This window comes from Felis catus, chromosome C2 (genome assembly GCF_018350175.1).
Source record: "Felis catus isolate Fca126 chromosome C2, F.catus_Fca126_mat1.0, whole genome shotgun sequence".
Lineage (NCBI taxonomy): Eukaryota > Metazoa > Chordata > Mammalia > Carnivora > Felidae > Felis > Felis catus.
In genome coordinates this window covers 8,505,630-8,523,016 of record NC_058376.1, presented here as the reverse complement: position 1 = coordinate 8,523,016, position 17,387 = coordinate 8,505,630, and the positions used below count along the sequence as shown (strand labels likewise).

General features: G+C 42.8%; 2 protein-coding genes across 14 annotated transcripts in view; one reads left to right on the top strand and one right to left on the bottom strand.

The window, feature by feature from the left end:
- Positions 1–12,091, bottom strand: part of LOC101081568 (phosphatidylinositol glycan anchor biosynthesis class P) — a 36,382-nt gene extending 24,291 nt beyond the window's left edge. For 3 of the 8 annotated variants that reach the window (XR_006584794.1, XR_006584795.1, XR_006584793.1), the window contains exons 1-4: positions 11,294–11,397; positions 4,760–4,832; positions 4,101–4,219; positions 2,907–3,040 (exon numbers count right to left, since the gene is read on the bottom strand). Coding sequence is in view for 5 of the 8 variants with exons in the window: in XM_045036623.1 (XP_044892558.1) it covers positions 2,910–3,040; positions 4,101–4,219; positions 4,760–4,832; positions 11,294–11,375 (405 nt within the window). In the remaining 3 variants the exon portion in view is untranslated. The other 5 variants (XM_045036623.1, XM_023238747.2, XM_045036622.1 and 2 more) reach the window with 5 other exon arrangements.
- Positions 12,092–12,154: 63 nt separating this feature from the next.
- TTC3 (tetratricopeptide repeat domain 3) overlaps positions 12,155–17,387 on the top strand; it is a 127,935-nt gene continuing 122,702 nt past the window's right edge. For 4 of the 6 annotated variants that reach the window (XM_045036614.1, XM_045036613.1, XM_045036615.1 and 1 more), the window contains exon 1: positions 12,167–12,351. The gene's annotated coding sequence lies outside the window, so the exon portion shown is untranslated. Of the gene's footprint in view, positions 12,352–17,387 lie in introns of all 6 variants that reach the window. The other 2 variants (XM_045036617.1, XM_045036618.1) reach the window with 2 other exon arrangements.

Here is a 17,387-nt window from a genome sequence, read left to right as displayed (position 1 = left end):
AACTTCTAACTTACAAACTTCTCATAAAATAAGCCACAGGGATGTAATATACAGCATAGGGAATACAGTCGGTAATACTGTAATAACTTTATATGGTGACCTACTGTGGTGGGCATTTTGTAATGTACAAAACTATCCAATTACTAACTTGTACACCTGAAACGAATACAACATTGTATATAAACCATAATTCAATTTTAAAAAGCATTAAGTCAAATGATATTAACACAATGATTGTTATACCCAAGTAACTACAACCCATATCAAGGTGCGGGGCATTTTCAACAACCCCCCCACCTGCCCCCGGCAGGTTCCCTCATGGCTCTGCTAGTTAATATCACCATTCCAATATTTATCACCAGAGTAGTTTTTCCTGATTTTGAATTTCATGTAAATGAAAACATATAGTATATATTCTTTTACGTCTGTTTTTTCCCCCCAACATATATCTGTGATATTCATTCCTGTTGTTAGATAAAGCAGTGATTCATTGTTTGTACGGCTGTAGGGTTTTTCAATGTATAAACAGATCACCATTTATTTACCATTCTATCCTGGATGGACCTGACTGGTCCTCTTAAACTGCTCTTAAATGTGGTGAGATGCTCTTACCATAAAAATACAGGAAATGGGACAAACAACAGAACAGAAATAGCAGATTCCGGTCATCCTTCTCGTGCTCATTGGGCAGGGATACTGTCCTTGAAATGGAAGTCCTAGTTTTCTCAACTATTTAAAATAGTTTCTTTTTTTTTCATTTTACAGAAGGTATAGTTAAATCTGCACAAAAATGGGTAGCTCCACCTCTATGTAGAGATTTAGTGTGTTCAAAGTTAGAAGGCCTTGAATGCTTGCTAAGACTGGCCAACTGTGAGTATACTCTTACAAAGTTATACATGGTTTGTTTTTCAAACTTTAAGCTTCTTAATCTCACGTGGATGCAAACAGATGTTCACAAGGTGGCATCAGTCCAAGTAACTCATATACCAAATTCTCCAACCCCTTCACCTACACTTCCCCAAATACTGTCTGATTCGGCAAAAGGTAGAACCATCTACTCATTGATCCAAAAGAACCCAGGAGGGGCCCTTGATCACAACTTGTCTCAGCAGCTTGCCTACCCCGCACAGTCAGTCAGCTGCGTCTCCGACAAAGGCTGCAGAGTGACTCCTCCCCAGCTCCACCGCCACCACTCTGCTCCATACTCTTGCCCCATCCCCGACTCTCCCTCCTGAATCCATCCTCTATCCACCAGCCTGAGCGACTTTTTAAAAACATACATCAGGCCATGTCATGCCTTCCCTTAAAGCCTCCCGATCGCTCAGTGTCTAAAGGGTTCCAATGCCTCACACGGACTTCCTACTGGCCAAACTTCCTACACTGGCCCACAAAGCCCACTGCCGTGTTGCTGGCCTCTCTGGGCTCCCTTGACCACACCCCCTGGCACAGAGCACTCTAGGCCCCCTGCTGGCCTTCCGCCCTCAGGACAGGCTGAGCTCCTTCTCACCTGGAGGCCTCTGCCCTGGCTGCTTCACACCTGCAAGGTCTCCCTTGTCTCTGATCCTTCTGTTGGGCTCCTGCTTTTGCTAATCAAATTTCAGTCTCAACTGCCTCTCTCTGAGCAGCCTTCCCTGACCCAATCTAAAGTAGTCATCCCTTTACTTTCTAGAACATTATATTATTTTAATTCTCTGCATAGCACTCATCACAAATATTTTATTTGCTTAGTCTGTCTCAATCTGCCTCTAAAATGTAGGCTCTTTCGGAGAGAATCTTTTCATCGCTACATCTAGAAAAATACCTGGTATGTTGGAAGTACTCCACAAATGTTTCTTTGTGTCTTAGACACAAATATGATGGCAAGAACATACAAATTAAATGTACCCTTCTCCCAAATCAGAGTTCGAATTCTGGGCTTCCAAGAACAAACAGCAGGAAGGACATAATTGCCATTTAAAAATTGCAGCATGAGGGGCGCCTGTGTGGCTCAGTTGGTTAACTGGCCGACTTTGGATCGTGTCATGATCTCACGGTTCGTGAGTTTGAGCCCCACATCGGGCTCTCTGCTGACAGCTTGGAGCCTGGAGCCTGCTTTTGATTCTGTGTCTCCTCTCCCTCGGCCCCTGCCCTGCTTGCAGTCTCTATCTCTCTCTCAAAAATAAATAAACATTAAAAAAAAAAATTAAAAGGGGCGCCTGGGTGGCGCAGTCGGTTAAGCGTCCGACTTCAGCCAGGTCATGATCTCGCGGTCCGGGAGTTCAAGACCCGCGTCAGGCTCTGGGCTGATGGCTCGGAGCCTGGAGCCTGTTTCCGATTCTGTGTCTCCCTTTCTCTCTCTGCCCCTCCCCCGTTCATGCTCTGTCTCTCTGTCCCAAAAATAAATAAACGTTGAAAAAAAAAATTAAAAAAGAATTACAGCATAAATGTCTCTCTGGAGGGATTTCTTGATTTTACAGATACTTATGTTTCAAAAAGTCTGGTATGTGGTAATGCAGTATTTATTTATTTTGTCCATTAATAACTAATACTTGAGAACATCTGCATTTTTTAAATGTTTATTTTTGAGAGAGAGAGAGCGTGTGTGCAAGCACAAGACGGGGAGGGGCAGAGAGAGGGGGAGAAAGAGGATCTGAAGTGGAATCTGTGCTGATAGCAGACAGCACAATGTGGGGCTCGAACTCACGAACTGTGAGATCATGACCTGAGCTGAACTCAGGTGCTTAACCGACTGAGCTACCCAGGCGCCCCAAGAATATTCACAATATTAATGGAATTTAATCTAAAATAGGCTCAACTTATTTTTTTACATTTCAATATCATGTTTTAACAAGAGAGTGAAAATAATTATGGTCAAAATTATTACATCAAAAACTTTTATAATAAATGCTTGTTGTTAGTCTACATACAGTTTAGTTTTGGGTGTGATGTTCTTTGGCTGCAAGAAAGAACATTTGGTTTACTTCACTAATAGGAATATCTCTTAATGCCGGGATGGCCTCTTCTTGGTAATTCTTCCGCTGTTGATTTTTAGCATAGTTATCTGTAAGAAGAGGACAAAAAGCTATGCTTACCTAAGTAATTTCTTCTACGGTTTCTGTGGTTTATGGAGATCCACCACACAGTTTACTGAGCTAATATCTGCATAATAATAAATACCGTGTTAACATAATTAAGACTACTTGAATGCTCTCTTTAAAAGAAATGTCCCAACTGGAATAAAAACCAAAAAAGTCCTTTCTATATCTAACTAGGGTAAGAAATTAATATTTCATTCAACTGTACAGTGATGATTAAAGTCCCACTTGCACACTTCTCATAGGGACAGAATTAGACTGAGGCTTGGAAAACAGATTTAACCCAATATCCCCAAACTATTAAATCATTCATGCAAACTTAACGACATCCCCTTTGTACAAATTGTCTATTTGCAGTAATTCCAGGCAAGAATTCAGGAAATACAGTAGGTTCTCAGAAAAGAAATATAAAAATACTGTAACTGGTTCAAAATATATTGTAGAGACTCATGAAACAAAAGCTTTGAAAACTTAAAAAAAATCATACCAAGCAATATGGTGTGATTAATACCGTAAGTATAATAAAAAATACTTCACTTCTTACAATCTGAGCAAGCTCAGGAATTTACTTTGATCGTTAGACTTACGGGAATTTAAAAAAACTACAGAAACATGCTGTGGCTCTTTATCTACAGAACTGGGGTCAGATAGACACAAGGGTCCTGAGGAGGGGGCACATTGTCACATTGCTCTCCTAGACAAGGTCTACAGGTAACGATTTGCCTGCCTTGATCAACACTGCCTGTTTAGGATAAAATTTGTTTTTCTCAGGAACAGTTGCTAAGGAACATATTATGTACTTGTGGTCTTTATGGGAAAATACACATGCTATAAACAGCAGATTTAGAATTTATTTCTGCCATGTAAACATCTCCTCTGGTATAACTTTGTATTTATTTCTCCCAGGTTCTTTTTACCGGGCCAGTGTGTGTCACCTACTGTAGCCTATTCTCGGTTGCTTGTCTTGATAAAACTGCTGACCCTTTCTCTTCCATTCCCCCACACTTCCCTCTGAGGTACGTTTACCTGTGATCGTATGAATGGAGTTGAGTGGAGAGGTACTCATCATGTTTATTCCAAACAAGAGTACATAACCGATTACTATAGTAATGAGGAGGTAGACGGGCAATGCAATTGCCCAATACCTGCAGAAGAAAATATTAAAGTAGGTAACTGCCTAAAAAGTCATCATTCTCAAGAGTCTGTCACCAAGGTAACATGCTTTTTGAATTTAATTTAATTTTTGATTAGACAAATCATTCTACAAGGTCTCATGATGAAAAGCTGCAATCCTGTATCATTCCATACCATAGCAACATGGAAAAAGTGGAAACTAAGTCAGTTACCACTCACCTACCTGCAATCCATTTCCTTAAATTCTGTTGATACTTCTTACCTGCTATCCCATTATTTGTTCCCATGGGTTTACACCTTAAAATGTTTTTTTCTGTAGTGTTATCTGAGCAAGATGTCAGGAGGAAATGGAGATAATGATGTTGTGTCCACCTCACCATTTTTAATTAAAGGTGTATCAGTGATGTCCTTTAAAAAGCTTTAGATTTCTATATGGCTTTTTATGGATCTTAAAAGAATAAATATTTAAGATTTGGGAAGTCTAAAGGAAAAACTATGATCCTGAGAAACAGCATTAATACATTTTTATTTAAGAAAATCATTAAACTTACTTTTGAGGCCAGTAGGTTAAGCCTAAGGAGTTTAGCCAAGTTTCAGGAATAAAAGCCCACACAAGATATAGTACTGCAGAAAAGGGGAACAAAAAGAAAAAAGAGAAGTTAGTAAGGCATGTATCCAATCTATCAAGGTTTAGATAACACAAAAAGCTCCTTTGAAGGTTCCCTGATCACCTCAAAAATGACTTTTCTTTCCCTTCAGTCTTCTAGCTCCTTATCTGTATCATTCCTATGGTACTTACAACAAGTTAAAGTAGTATATTTCCATTGCTGTGAAATGGATCTCTAGAACTTTACCATCTTGCAAATCTAAAACTCTATACTCATTAAGCTACTCTTCCCCCCCCATTAGTCTTTTTTGTTTTAAAACATGTCTTAAGTCTTATACTATATTTTAAGCAATGTAAGGTCAGAAATCACTTTTTTAAAAAATGTTTATTTATTCTGAGAGAGAGCACATGTGTCTAAGGGAGGGAGGGGCAGAGAGAGAGGAGAAAGATAATCCTAAGCAGGCTCCATGGGGTCAGCACAGAGCCCAACGCAGAGCCCAATGTTGGGCTTAGTCCCATCCATCAACAGTGACATCAAGAGTCAGTTGATGAGCCGAAATCAAGAGTCAGTTGCTTAACCGACTGAGCCACCCAGGCTCCCCAGGATATAAATCACATCTTAGCTGTTACTGTGATCCTTACAGAACCTAGCAATTTGCCTTATATACAGTAGCTGTTCAACACTTCGTCCCCACAGGGTTGAAATGATTACAGACACTTGTTGCTCAAAGGTGAACGTATCTACTACCCTTGTCTGGACCCACTACCTGTTGGGCTTCTGCCCCATCTCCCAGAATACAATCTTATTTCCCTCAAGTGGAGTCTTTGTGGCCCCCTTTACTGTTGTTAATATGTAAAAACAACAGTCAACCTCCAAGTGCTCACTGTTGGCTAAGCATTTTACATGTAGTATTTAATTTAATCCTTAAAACAATCCTATGTGTGTATGTCATTTTTACAGCTGAGTAAATGAAATCTTAGAAATGTTACATCATCTGCCCAAGGTAAGGGGCAGAGATAAAATTCGAACTATCGGTGTCAATGATGATGAGTCATATTCTGTATCAGGAGCATGAGAAACGGTGGTGAACCCAAAAGACATGGCCTCTGTCCTCCCCGAGCATAAAATTAGGGGGGAGGGGGGACAGAGAGAAGTAAATTGATATTTTCACTGCACTGTGATTAAGTGGTATAAGTAATAAAAGACATAAGAACATATGAGGACCTTAGCCCACACTAGTGCTGATGGAGATGATGTTAGTGGTCAGGAAAGATTTCCTGGAAGAAATGACTAAACTGGGGCCTAAATAATGAGTAGCGGATTAGCCAGATTAAAGATGCATATAATTGGGGCCTGCAGATGAGGAAGGAAGGAAATATGAGACAACGATGTTCCCTGCCATGATCTACAGAGAGAGCATGAAGGATCTGGTGAGGCATTTAGTGTGGCTGGATGGTAGAGGGAAAAGATGGCAAGGGACCAGCTTGAAGCTTGTGATGGCTTTTAAGACTAAAGAAATGCAGGGGCGCCTGGGTGGTTCAGTCGGTTAAGCATCTGACTTCAGCTCGGGTCATGATCTCATGGTTAGTGAGTTCGAGCCGGGCGTCTGGCTCTGTGCTGACAGCCTGGAGCCTGCTTCGGATTCTGTGTCTCCTTCTCTCTCTCTGCCCCTCCCCAACTTGTGCTCTGTCTCTCAAAAATAAATAAATGTAAAAAAAAATTAAAAACAAAACAAAACAAAAAAACAAACTAGTGTATGAGACAGAAATGAGTCAAACGTAGTGGCAGGAACTTCCCATACAGTATCTTGTCTGACTCTTTCCAAATCCTTTGAGGTGCATGCTATTATTATTCATTAGCCACAGACAGAAAAATCAAAGCACAGGGAATTTACGTAACTTGCCTAAGCTGGACTGTGAACCCATGCAGTGTGTTCATACTATGCTTTCAGGCAGCAGCAAGAGCATTAGTTAAAATGGAAGTGAAGAGGAATGTGATGCTTCTGGGGGAAACTAAGGAGTTTAGAGTACGTACGGCATAAAGCATAAGGCTGTGAGTGCTGAGAGATAAAGCCGGAAAAGTGAACAGGTCCCAGATCATGAAATATGTTGTACAAGGAACTTGGACTTTATGCTCTAGGCAATGAGGACAGCCGGAGATACATATATATACACGTATATATATACACACATATATGTATATGTGTATGTATACATATATATACATATATATGTACATATGTATATACGTGTATATGTATATATTTTTTGCTTTCAAGATCTAGCAAACTATGAAGACAAATAACCATTTATACTCCGACCAGAGGTTTTAAGTAGAGGAGTTGGGTCTGCGTCCCAAATGAGTCACTGTGATGATTGTGTGTGTGGGGTCTATCTGTGGAAGAGCAGAGGCAGTAGAAAGCCCCACCAGATTCAGCGGCAGGAGCAGATGAATGAGTTGGGAGAAGAAAAAGTGTAAGTGAAGAACGACTCCGGGTTTTTTGAGTGGGTGTCTAGTAATTTCAAGGCTGAGAACACATGAGCAGTCATTCTCCACATGGCAATGAGTGATCTTCCAAAGATATAAATCTGACCATATTGCTTGCCTGCTCAAACCCTTAGAATAAATTAAGTGCCTTTAGAATAAAATTCAAACTCCTTTCTTGCAAGGACTTCAACATTCTGCTCACTTCTCCAATGTCTAGTCCTGCTGCGCAATGCTCCTGTTCCAGGCGGAGTCTCAGGGCCCTTGCACTGACAGTGAGTGCAGTGATTACTGTCTGCCTGGAATGTTCTTCATTTGATTCTTTCAATGGATGATTCCTTCTCTTCCATTCATTTCTTGGCTCAAATACCCTCTTTTTAAATGAGGCATTTTCCATCACTTGCTGTTCTAGCTGTGTGCCACCCACCACCCCCTCCTGACTCCTTTCATTTCCCTTTATTTCCTTCTAAGTTACTATCAAAATCTATAATTATTGTTATGGAACCAAGGTTTATATCTCCCTCAAATTCGTATGTTGAAGCTAGAATCCCCAGTGTGGAGGTATTTGGAGGCAGGGCCTTTGGGAGGTAGTTAGGTTTAGAAAAGGTCATGAGGGTGGGGCCCCATGCTGGGATTAGTGTCCTTGTAAGGAAAGTAAGAGACCAGAGCTTCCACTTGCTCTCTTGCCACTCTGTGAGGACACATCAAGAAGGTGGCTGTCTGTAAGCCAGGAGGAGGGCCTTCACCAAGAACCACCCATGCTGTTACCCTGATCTTGCACCTCCCAGCTTCCAGAACCGGAAGAAATGTTGATTGTTTAAGCCTCCAGTCTACGGAATTGTTACAGTGGCCTAAGCAGACTAAGAAAATTGCTTGTTTTCAATTCAGTAAATATTTAAATGTAGAGAGAATCATGTAATCCCTTTGTACCTAATACCTTCTTTTATCGTAACTGCTGGGTACAGCCTCTGACCTCTGTCCTATTACTTTCTACCTCATTTTCTCAGGCTTCAAGCCTACACCTCCATCGGTTTCTCAAACTCATAGGCACGTTCTTCTAAATGCTTCTGGTACTGGCTGTTCTCTGTCTGACTTTTTCCCGACTGCCCCACAGCTAACTCGCACTTTTCACGTCTGTGCTTAAATCACATCTCTCAGGGAGGTGCTTCCAGATTGCTGTATTTAAAACAACAACCTCCTCCTATGAGCCTTAGCCTCCTTTCTTGCTTCATTTTTCCCCATGGTACATGTTATCATCTGACATCATATATGTGGTACTTACTTAATTTGTCCACTGGCTATCTCCCCATACTAGAATGAAAACGCTAGGAGAGCAGGTAAGTTTTGAATGTTTTGCTCCTCCTTTGCCTATCACAGTGCCTGGCATCTGGTAAGTACTCAAAAATTTGTAGCATTACTTTTTGGTTGTGGGCTGTAGCAATTTCTTACTAGATAGGTCTCCTGAGGCAAGAGAAACAAAAGCAAAAATAAACTACCGGGACCTCGTCAAAATAAAAAGCTTCTGCACAGCAAAGGAAACAATCAACAAAACTCATAACGCAATCTATGAAATGGAAGATAATCACAAATGACGTATCTGATAATGGGTTAGTAGTGAAAATATATAAAGAACTTATCAAACTCAACACCCATAAAACAAACAATCCAGTCAAAAAAATGGGAAGAATGGACATTTTTCCAAAGAAACAGATGGCTAACAGATACATGAAAAGATGTCCAACGTGGCCCATCATCAAGGAAATACAAATCAAAACTAAAATGAGATACCACCTCACACCGTCAGAATGGCTAAATGAATTAAAGAAAACAAGCAATACTAGCGAGGGTGTGGCCCTTATACTGTTGGGAATGCCACCTGGTGCAGCCACTCTGAAAAACCCGTATGGAGGTTCCTCAAAAAATTAAAAGTAGTGGGTATTATTGGATTTAGGTCTTAAAGTCATTGCCTTTATTTACTTGTATAGTGTGTAATCTTTCTAATACTAAAACAGGGATTTAAAAAAAAATTTTTTTTTCAACGTTTTTATTTATTTTTGGGACAGAGAGAGACAGAGCATGAACGGGGGAGGGGCAGAGAGAGAGGGAGACACAGAATCGGAAACAGGCTCTGAGCCATCAGCCCGGAGCCTGACGCGGGGCTCGAACTCACGGACCGCGAGATCGTGACCTGGCTGAAGTCGGACGCTTAACCGACTGCGCCACCCAGGTGCCCCTAAAACAGGGATTTTTAAAAATGATGTTGTTGATGATAATAGTAACAGCAGCTAACACCTAAGTAATTATGTTCCTATATGTTAACTGCTTTTCATAAGTCACAGCAATTAATCCTCACAAGACCCGTGAGAGGCAGCAGGGTGAAGCCAACCCAGTGTCTGGGTTCAAATTCCAAGCTGTATCATTTACAGGGTATATTAGTTTGAACACATTATTAAAACCCTGTGCCTCAGGACTGTCGTTGTAAAATGAGGACAGTAATAGTAAGATCTACTTCACAGGACTGTCTTGCACGCAATAAACATTCAGTAAACTTGACCACCACCTTTTCACAGATGAAGAATCTGAAAGTTCAAGAGGTTAAGCAAATGGTCTCAGGTGACACAGCTCATCTCTAGAGGAGTCCCGATTTGAACTCAAGTTAGAACATCTTTACTCCGTACGCTACCCTAGCCAAAAGCATGGCTGGCTGTACTGATGCAGTTAAGGTTCAGAAACACCACCACTCCCTCACCTCCCTGGTTTCTACAAAATTCCAAGATGTTGGATGGGGACACCCAATTTTCTCTCAGGTTTTCCTCACAATTCCCGCATCCTTTTTTTTATTAAAAAAATTTTTTTTTAAGTTTGAGACAGCACAAGTGGGGGAGAGGCAGAGAGGAGAGAGGGGAGAGGGAGGGGGAGGGGGAGGGGGAGAGGGAGAGGGAGAGAGGGAGAGAGGGAGAGAGGGAGAGAGGGAGAGAGGGAGAGAGGGAGAGAGGGAGAGAGAGAGAGACAGAGAATCCCAAGCCGGTTCTGTCAGCGCAGAGGCGGATGTGGAGCTCAAACCCAGGAAACCGCTACTAGATCATGACCTGAGCCAAAACCAAGAGTCAGATGCTTTACTGTCTGAGCCTCCGAGGCATCCCCCCACATCCTTTAGAGGAGAGATGTGGGTCCTGCTGTGTGACCGTGGGCACATTAGTGTCTCAATGAGCATCAGTTTTCTTATCTGGAAAACCGGATCCTCCCCAGGGACTGAGCCAGATCCAGGATGTGAAGCACCCATGGCTTCTCTGGCCTAATTCTCTTCACTTCCTAGCTCCCACAGGCTGCACCCGCACCAAATTACTCACTCTACACCCTTCATTCAAAACCTTCCCACGTCTAGCCTGAGTGGCTCAGTGGGTTAAGCGTCCCACTTTGGCTCAGGTCATGATCTTGCGGTTTGTGAGTTCGAGCCCCGCGTCAGGCTCTGTGGTGCTGACAGCTCAGAGCGTGGAGCCTGCTTGGGATTCTGTGTCTCCCTCTCTGCCCCTCCCCTACTTATGCTCTGTCTCTCTCAATAATAAATTAACGTTAAAAAAAAAAAAAACAAAAAGTAAACCTTCCCACGTCTTGCTTCTTACTGGTTATTGTCGGGGAGAAAGCTGACCCTGATTTCCCAGGTTGATTTCATGTCGCTCTACTGGGTTCCCATGGCTCTTTTCACACTCTTAATTGTAAATTTACTTGTCTGCCTTGTCCAGAAGACTATGACCACTGGGACCAGGTTTTATCCACTTTGCAGTCCTGTCTGGTGCTATATAAATATTTGTTGAGTTAAACTATTTACGCTGGTGCCTGGCATACACAACACCAAACACAACTTCCCTTCGGGTTTTCTTAAAGACATAGGTAGAAAGAATCACAGTTCAGATGGGCCCATTCTAAGAACAAATGCAGTAATTTCCTTGTCCTTGAACACCAGAAAAAGGCCCTGGCCATCAAAGTACTCACTGAAGCCAAACTGGGAGCTTAAGAAAAGAACAAAGCCATAAATCGCTCTTTCTGGTAATGGCGACGGTGAATTTTCCACCATTTTCCCTGTGGCTTTGGACAATCTGTGGGAAAGAAACACAATCATCGTCAGTGATTTACTCCCCTTCGTCACTGGTCTGTCGTAGCCCCATTGCTTTGCTATGGGCACAGCCTCTGCAGTTTTTTCCCCTAGCCTAAACCACTGCACGCGGCCAACCTGCGGACACACCTCCCAACACACACCGCTTGCACGCGCGCACAAGCCTCCGGACCTCGCGTGCGCGCGCACACCCTGCAGCTGATGGGGAGGGAGCGCAGAGGAGGGACAGACGCCGCTCCAGCCCTGCAGACTTCGCTTCCCTGCGGAAGGGCAGGGCAGGGCCGGGCTCCTCCCCAGGTTTGGGCCCCGGCACCCGGGACCGGACCCTGCCCTCTCGGAGGAGCTTCTTGTTTCTCATTCGAGGCTAGGGGTGGGGAGTGGGGGGGGGGGGTTGGCCCTCGACCTTGGGTCCTTGAAGCGTCCACTCAGGCCCCTCCCGACAGCTCGACCACCTCAGCTTCGAGTCCCCTGCGCAAGCGCTGTCCGGGAAGCCTGGGGGGGGGGGGGGCGGTGCGAGAGAAGAAAAACTGATGGAAAGGCCGGGTCGCGATGGCGCTCCCCCCACGCCTCCCCCCACCCCAGGCGCAGGCGCACCGCGACCCTCCCCGGCTTGCAGCAAGCCCGCGCTGGGGGAAGCTAGATCGCTCCGCTCGCCGCCGCGGAAGGGGGGGCGGGGGGGCACGGTTACGCATGCGCGCTGCTGCCCACGTGATACGCCCGCCGCCTGCGCTGCCGCCCGCTCCCGCCCGCCCGCTGGCTGACGTGGAGGGCCCGAGGCGGCGGCGTCGGCGGCGGCCCGCGTCCGAGGCTCGCGGGCGGCGGGCCCCGGTGAGTGCACATCTGGCGCGCGGCGGGGCTCCCGGATGTGTCACCTTGTCGCGCTGCAGCCGAGATGCCCGGGGAGAGGGGCCCTCCACACCCCCTCCGTGGGTGTGTGGTGAGTGTGGGTGTGTGTGCGTCGCCCCGCGTCGCTAGCTGTGGTGCCCGTGGTGTGTCTGCGTGGGTCGGGGTGCCGGTGCGCTGGGGGTGTGGCCGCCTTTTTCGGCCCCAGTGGGTGTGTCCCCTTTGTCTTCTGGTCCCCTTCTGCAAGCTTGGGCCCCTCCGGGCGTCTGTGCGAGGGTGGGAGTAGCCCCTTTGTGTGCGCATCCCCCTGCCGCCCGCGCACTCTCGTCTGGAGGGTGACAACCCTGATAGGCGAGGGGTCCTTCGGCCCGGGCGTGCGAGCACGCGCCTGTGTGTCCACTCTCGGCTTCTTTGTGTCGCGACCGTTCTTCTTGGCGTGGGCGCCTGTGGCCCGTGTGGGTGGCCCCTCGTTGTGTCACCGTCCCTCTCCGGGGGGTGCGCGTCCACTCCTCGCGTGGCTGCGCGTTCTGCAGTCGTGACCCTGTCCTGGGGCATCTCCCGCCCAGGTGTGCGTCTTATCGTGTACCCGCCCGCGTGTCGCGCCCGGATCCTGTCGAATGTATGATTCCCCCTTGTGCGCGTTTTCGTTCGCGAGTGTTCGTGAACGTTCGTGCACGCTCCATCCTCTGTGTTTTGTGTGCCTTACGTCTGCGCCACCTGCTTTCGTGAGAACGGCAGTCGAGTCCGGGGGTGGTGGCCTCCTTCCCTGGAAGGGACCAGGGAAGGGAAACGCTCCCTCCTCCCTTCTTTTGGAAGCATCCTCCCACCCCCAACGCTGGTGGGAAGAGGGGAGACGGCAGCGGGTCTGGCCAGCTGCTCTATAGTGTTGACGACAAGTGTGGCCTGTCGAACCAGCCTATTCTGGGGATGGAATAAGGGGGGAGCCAAGGGCCCCAAATCGAGCCTAGGCCTAGGCGAATTTTGGCTGGTACCCGTGCAGAGTGCCTTTTCCAGAAGCGCCCTAGACACCCAAAGCCCTTCAACTGCAGACTCCTTCCAAAATATACGTACACGCCAGCTGGGTAAATATGTTTTAGCTGTTCCTGGGCATTCTTGATCATACTTAACGGTTCGTATAGTGTTTTATGGCGTTCACATAAATTGTCACTTGATTCTGACCAACACCCTGGCGAGGGGAGTCAAGGTAGACGTCTTACAGATTTTACTCCTCCCTTGGGAGCAGTGTCCTTATAGTTACAGCTTCAGTTAGGACATTTTTTTATTGCAAGAAATTTGCATTTTATCCTGAGCGAAATGGGATTTATTACAAGGATACCCAGGGAAAGAGACTTCAAACCCGTTAAAGACCCTACCTTCTACGCCTCCTCTTGCTCAAAGGTTCGTGCTCTGCGCTCAAAGGCTGTGTTTTGGTGTCTGTTTATTTCTGTTCATTTGTTCAGTTTTCTTACCTTTGCCTAATCTCCCTTTTTCTTTTTAACTTCTGGAATAGTTCACACGTAATATACGTAGGGGGATCTAACCAGTCCATGACCCAGATTTACAAATGTAATTATTTTGCCAGATTTACTTCAGATCCTTTTTTTTTTTAAGAAGTAAAATTGCAGATATTGGAGGTGCTCCGAGCTCCTCCACCTCCTCTAGAGGCAGCCACCGTGTTCCTATTTTATACTTGATTCACAGTGAATCCGTAAACAATATGTAGTGGTATGTGTTTTAAATTTTAAACGGTGTTAAATGATAAGTGTCTTTTGCAACTTGCTTTTTTCGATCAGCATAATATTTTGAGATTTATATACAAATAAATTGGATAATTGTGTTATCTTTGGTTCATTTCAATTACTGGTAAAGAACTCAATTGTATGAATATACCATAATCTATCCATTTCCTTATTGATGGATTTTGAAGTTGTTTCTGGTTTTTGACTCTAAAACAATCCTGCAATAAACCTCTTTGTACTTGCCTGCTTGTGCACACATCGGGAAGTTTGTCTAGAAAATGCACCTGTAGCAGCGTTGCTAGATAGGTTATGTGCATTTTCAATTTACTAAATATCACACAAGCTCTCAAGGTGGTTGTAGTAATTTTCACTCACTGGTTTTGAGTGAGGACACCCATTTATTTCCTCACACCCTTGCTAATATTTTATGTTATTAGACTTTTAACTTTTTTTGTCTTCTCTTTACTGACCAGCTTCCTTGTACTTTAGTGTATGGCTAAATCTGCTTGCAGCCACCTTGGCTACTGCTCCAGCTCTGTGTCAGATGGGTTCATCTCTCACAGCTAATTTGCTCAGTCTTTATCTCATGTGGTCCTCATAAGTTTAATTCCAGTAAAAATTTATTTTGCACCTATGGTTGATGTAAAGTTAGTAATTTCCGTGATATGTATATGTACCTCTCTAGTGGCAGTTGAGGCGATTTAATTGCTTTTTAAAATACGATGAATGGTTTTGAAAAATCTTTTTTTCCTTTTTAATGTACTATTTGATATAATCAAAATATATGTAACACAATAAAGATAATAAAAAACAAAATATATGTAATATATATGCAGGTTATGAAGCAAAATAATAAAATGAACACCAATCAATACACCCAATCCAAGAATCAAAATGACCAATATCGAATGTACTCAACTGCAGAGTGACTACTATCCTGAATGGTGTCAATTCTTGCTTTTTAAATATAATTTTGCCAGATATGTGTATATTCCTCAACAATGTATTGTATGGTTTTTGACTTAAAAAAAAAGGAATTCTGGATGCAGTTTTCTGAGACTTGGTTGTTTCACTCAATGTTATTTCTAAGAATCACTGATACTGAGTATAGATGTAAGTCATTTTTTAAGGCTGTGTAATATTCCATGGCGAATATAACACAGTGTATGCATTCTTCTTTGATGAACATTTTGGCTCTTTCTAGGTGTTGCTATTACGAAATTTTCATACATATCTTCTGGTACACAGTTGCAAGAATTTCTCTAATTTTCATGCTGGGGTGTATGACCCTCAGGGGAGTAATGAAGGTATTTCTAGGGAGTACTTGGGCACCACGGATATTAATGCCTCCGTTTCTAGATGATTAAATTCCATGTGTACTCTTTCCTGACGTTGGTAACACCTGAGGCCTGTAATAGAGGCCTCCTGTTGCTTCCACTTTCACCTTACCTTTCCTAGTAGCACTTCTACCTTAGATAAGGAAGGCATACCACTCATCCACGTGGAGTCTGACGAAGGCATTGTTCCAAGTGGAAAAGCTCCATGGAAAACAAAGAGATAATTTAAAATCTAGTGTATGTTGTTAGAGAAAGCCTTTTTAAAACCAGGCACTTCCCATTTCCTCAAGACTGCATTTGCAGTACATTTTAACACTTATCTTCAATTATCAGCGTATATAGTTATTGTTGATCAGTCGTATGCAATAATACGTATAACAATTTAAGTCAGTGATGTGTCAGCTTTATTTTTAAATGTCACAAGAAATTCATCCTTTGCAATTATTTAAACTTAGACTGAGCATTTTAGGTGTCATCTTAGTGTGAAATGATTAGAAGTATTTTTTGTGGTTTGTGAGTAAAAAAAGGTTGGAATACCACTGTGGTAAGCTATTTGCTAGAAGTGAAATTGCTGGATTATGGGGTATGAATGTTCAACTTTACCAAATTGTTTTCTGAAGTGGTTGTACCACCTTGTACTTCGACTAGCAGTTTTGTCAATTTATATACTTGGATGAGCAGTGTGTAAGAGTTATGGTTGATCTGTATCCACTCCAACACTTATTATCATCATCAGATTTCTTTATATTTGCTGATCAAATGGGTATGAAATGATTTGTCATTGTGATTTTTACTTGCATTTCTTTGTTAATGAGTTTGAGCATCTTTTCACATGTTTATGAACGGTTTTCCTTTTGTGACATGCCTGCTCGTATCTTTTAGCCATTTTTCTGTTGTCTTTTAAAACTAACAAATGGGTAACAGTGATCCTTTATTGATTGTATGCATTGTAAATATCTTCTTCCAGTTCATGGCTTGTCTTTTTACTCTTTATGGTGTATTTTGGTGAACAGAAGTTCTTAATTTTAATGTAATCTAATTGGAAACTTTACCTGGCCTTGGAATTATGAAGACGTTCTCCTATGTTTCTTTTTAGAAGTTTTAAAATGATGTCTTTCACATTTAAATTCATAATCCATCTGGTATTGATTTTTGTGTATAGTGTGAGGCACTGATCCACATTCATTTTTTTTTTCCTCCATGTGGTTACAGCTGTCCTCATACCATAGGTGGAATTGTCCCTCTGTTCACCAGCATGGGTTTGTTTCTGGCTCCCTTTTTCTTTGCCACTTGTTTCCTTGTCTATCTCTGTGTTATACCACACTGTTATAATTATTAATCCTGTAGCTTTACCAGAAATCTTGCTATTTGGGCCAGGAGGTCTTGAGTCTCAGCTGTTCTTGGACCTCTGTTCTTGTTTTAAGAATCAACTTGTCACATGACATGAAAAACTCTTTGGGAATTAATTGGAATTATTGAATCAATTTGAGGGAGAATTGAAATCTTTAAGATTTTGAGCCTTCCTGTCTGAGAAAATGGTATGTATTTCTATTTATTTAGGGTTTTAATGTCTTTTAATTTGGTTTTGTAACTTTATACAGAGAGAACATTAAACATTAAAATATTCTAATGTTTCTAGTAGTTTTGTTTCAATTATAAATGGTGTGATTTTTTAAGATTCTATTTTCTGTGTTTACTGTTAGCAAATAGAAATTTAATGGATTTTTATATTAGTCTTTAGCCACCCAATTGATAAACTTTTATTGTTCCTAATATATTTTGTGTAATTCTTTTGAGTTCTATGTGAATAATTATGTCATTGCAAATACACTTTTTGTTCTTCCTTTCAATTATTTTCCTTAAAAATTTTTTTTCTTGTCTTAATATGCTGGCATACTTTTACATCTATGTTCAATGGAAGTGATGATGATGATTGTTCATTAAAAGTGATTGTAGTGGACATATACATGTCTCATTCCCGATTTTAAAGGGAATGTTTCTGCATTAAAAATATTTAAGTTCTTGTAAATAACTCTTTATAAGTTAGGGAAGTC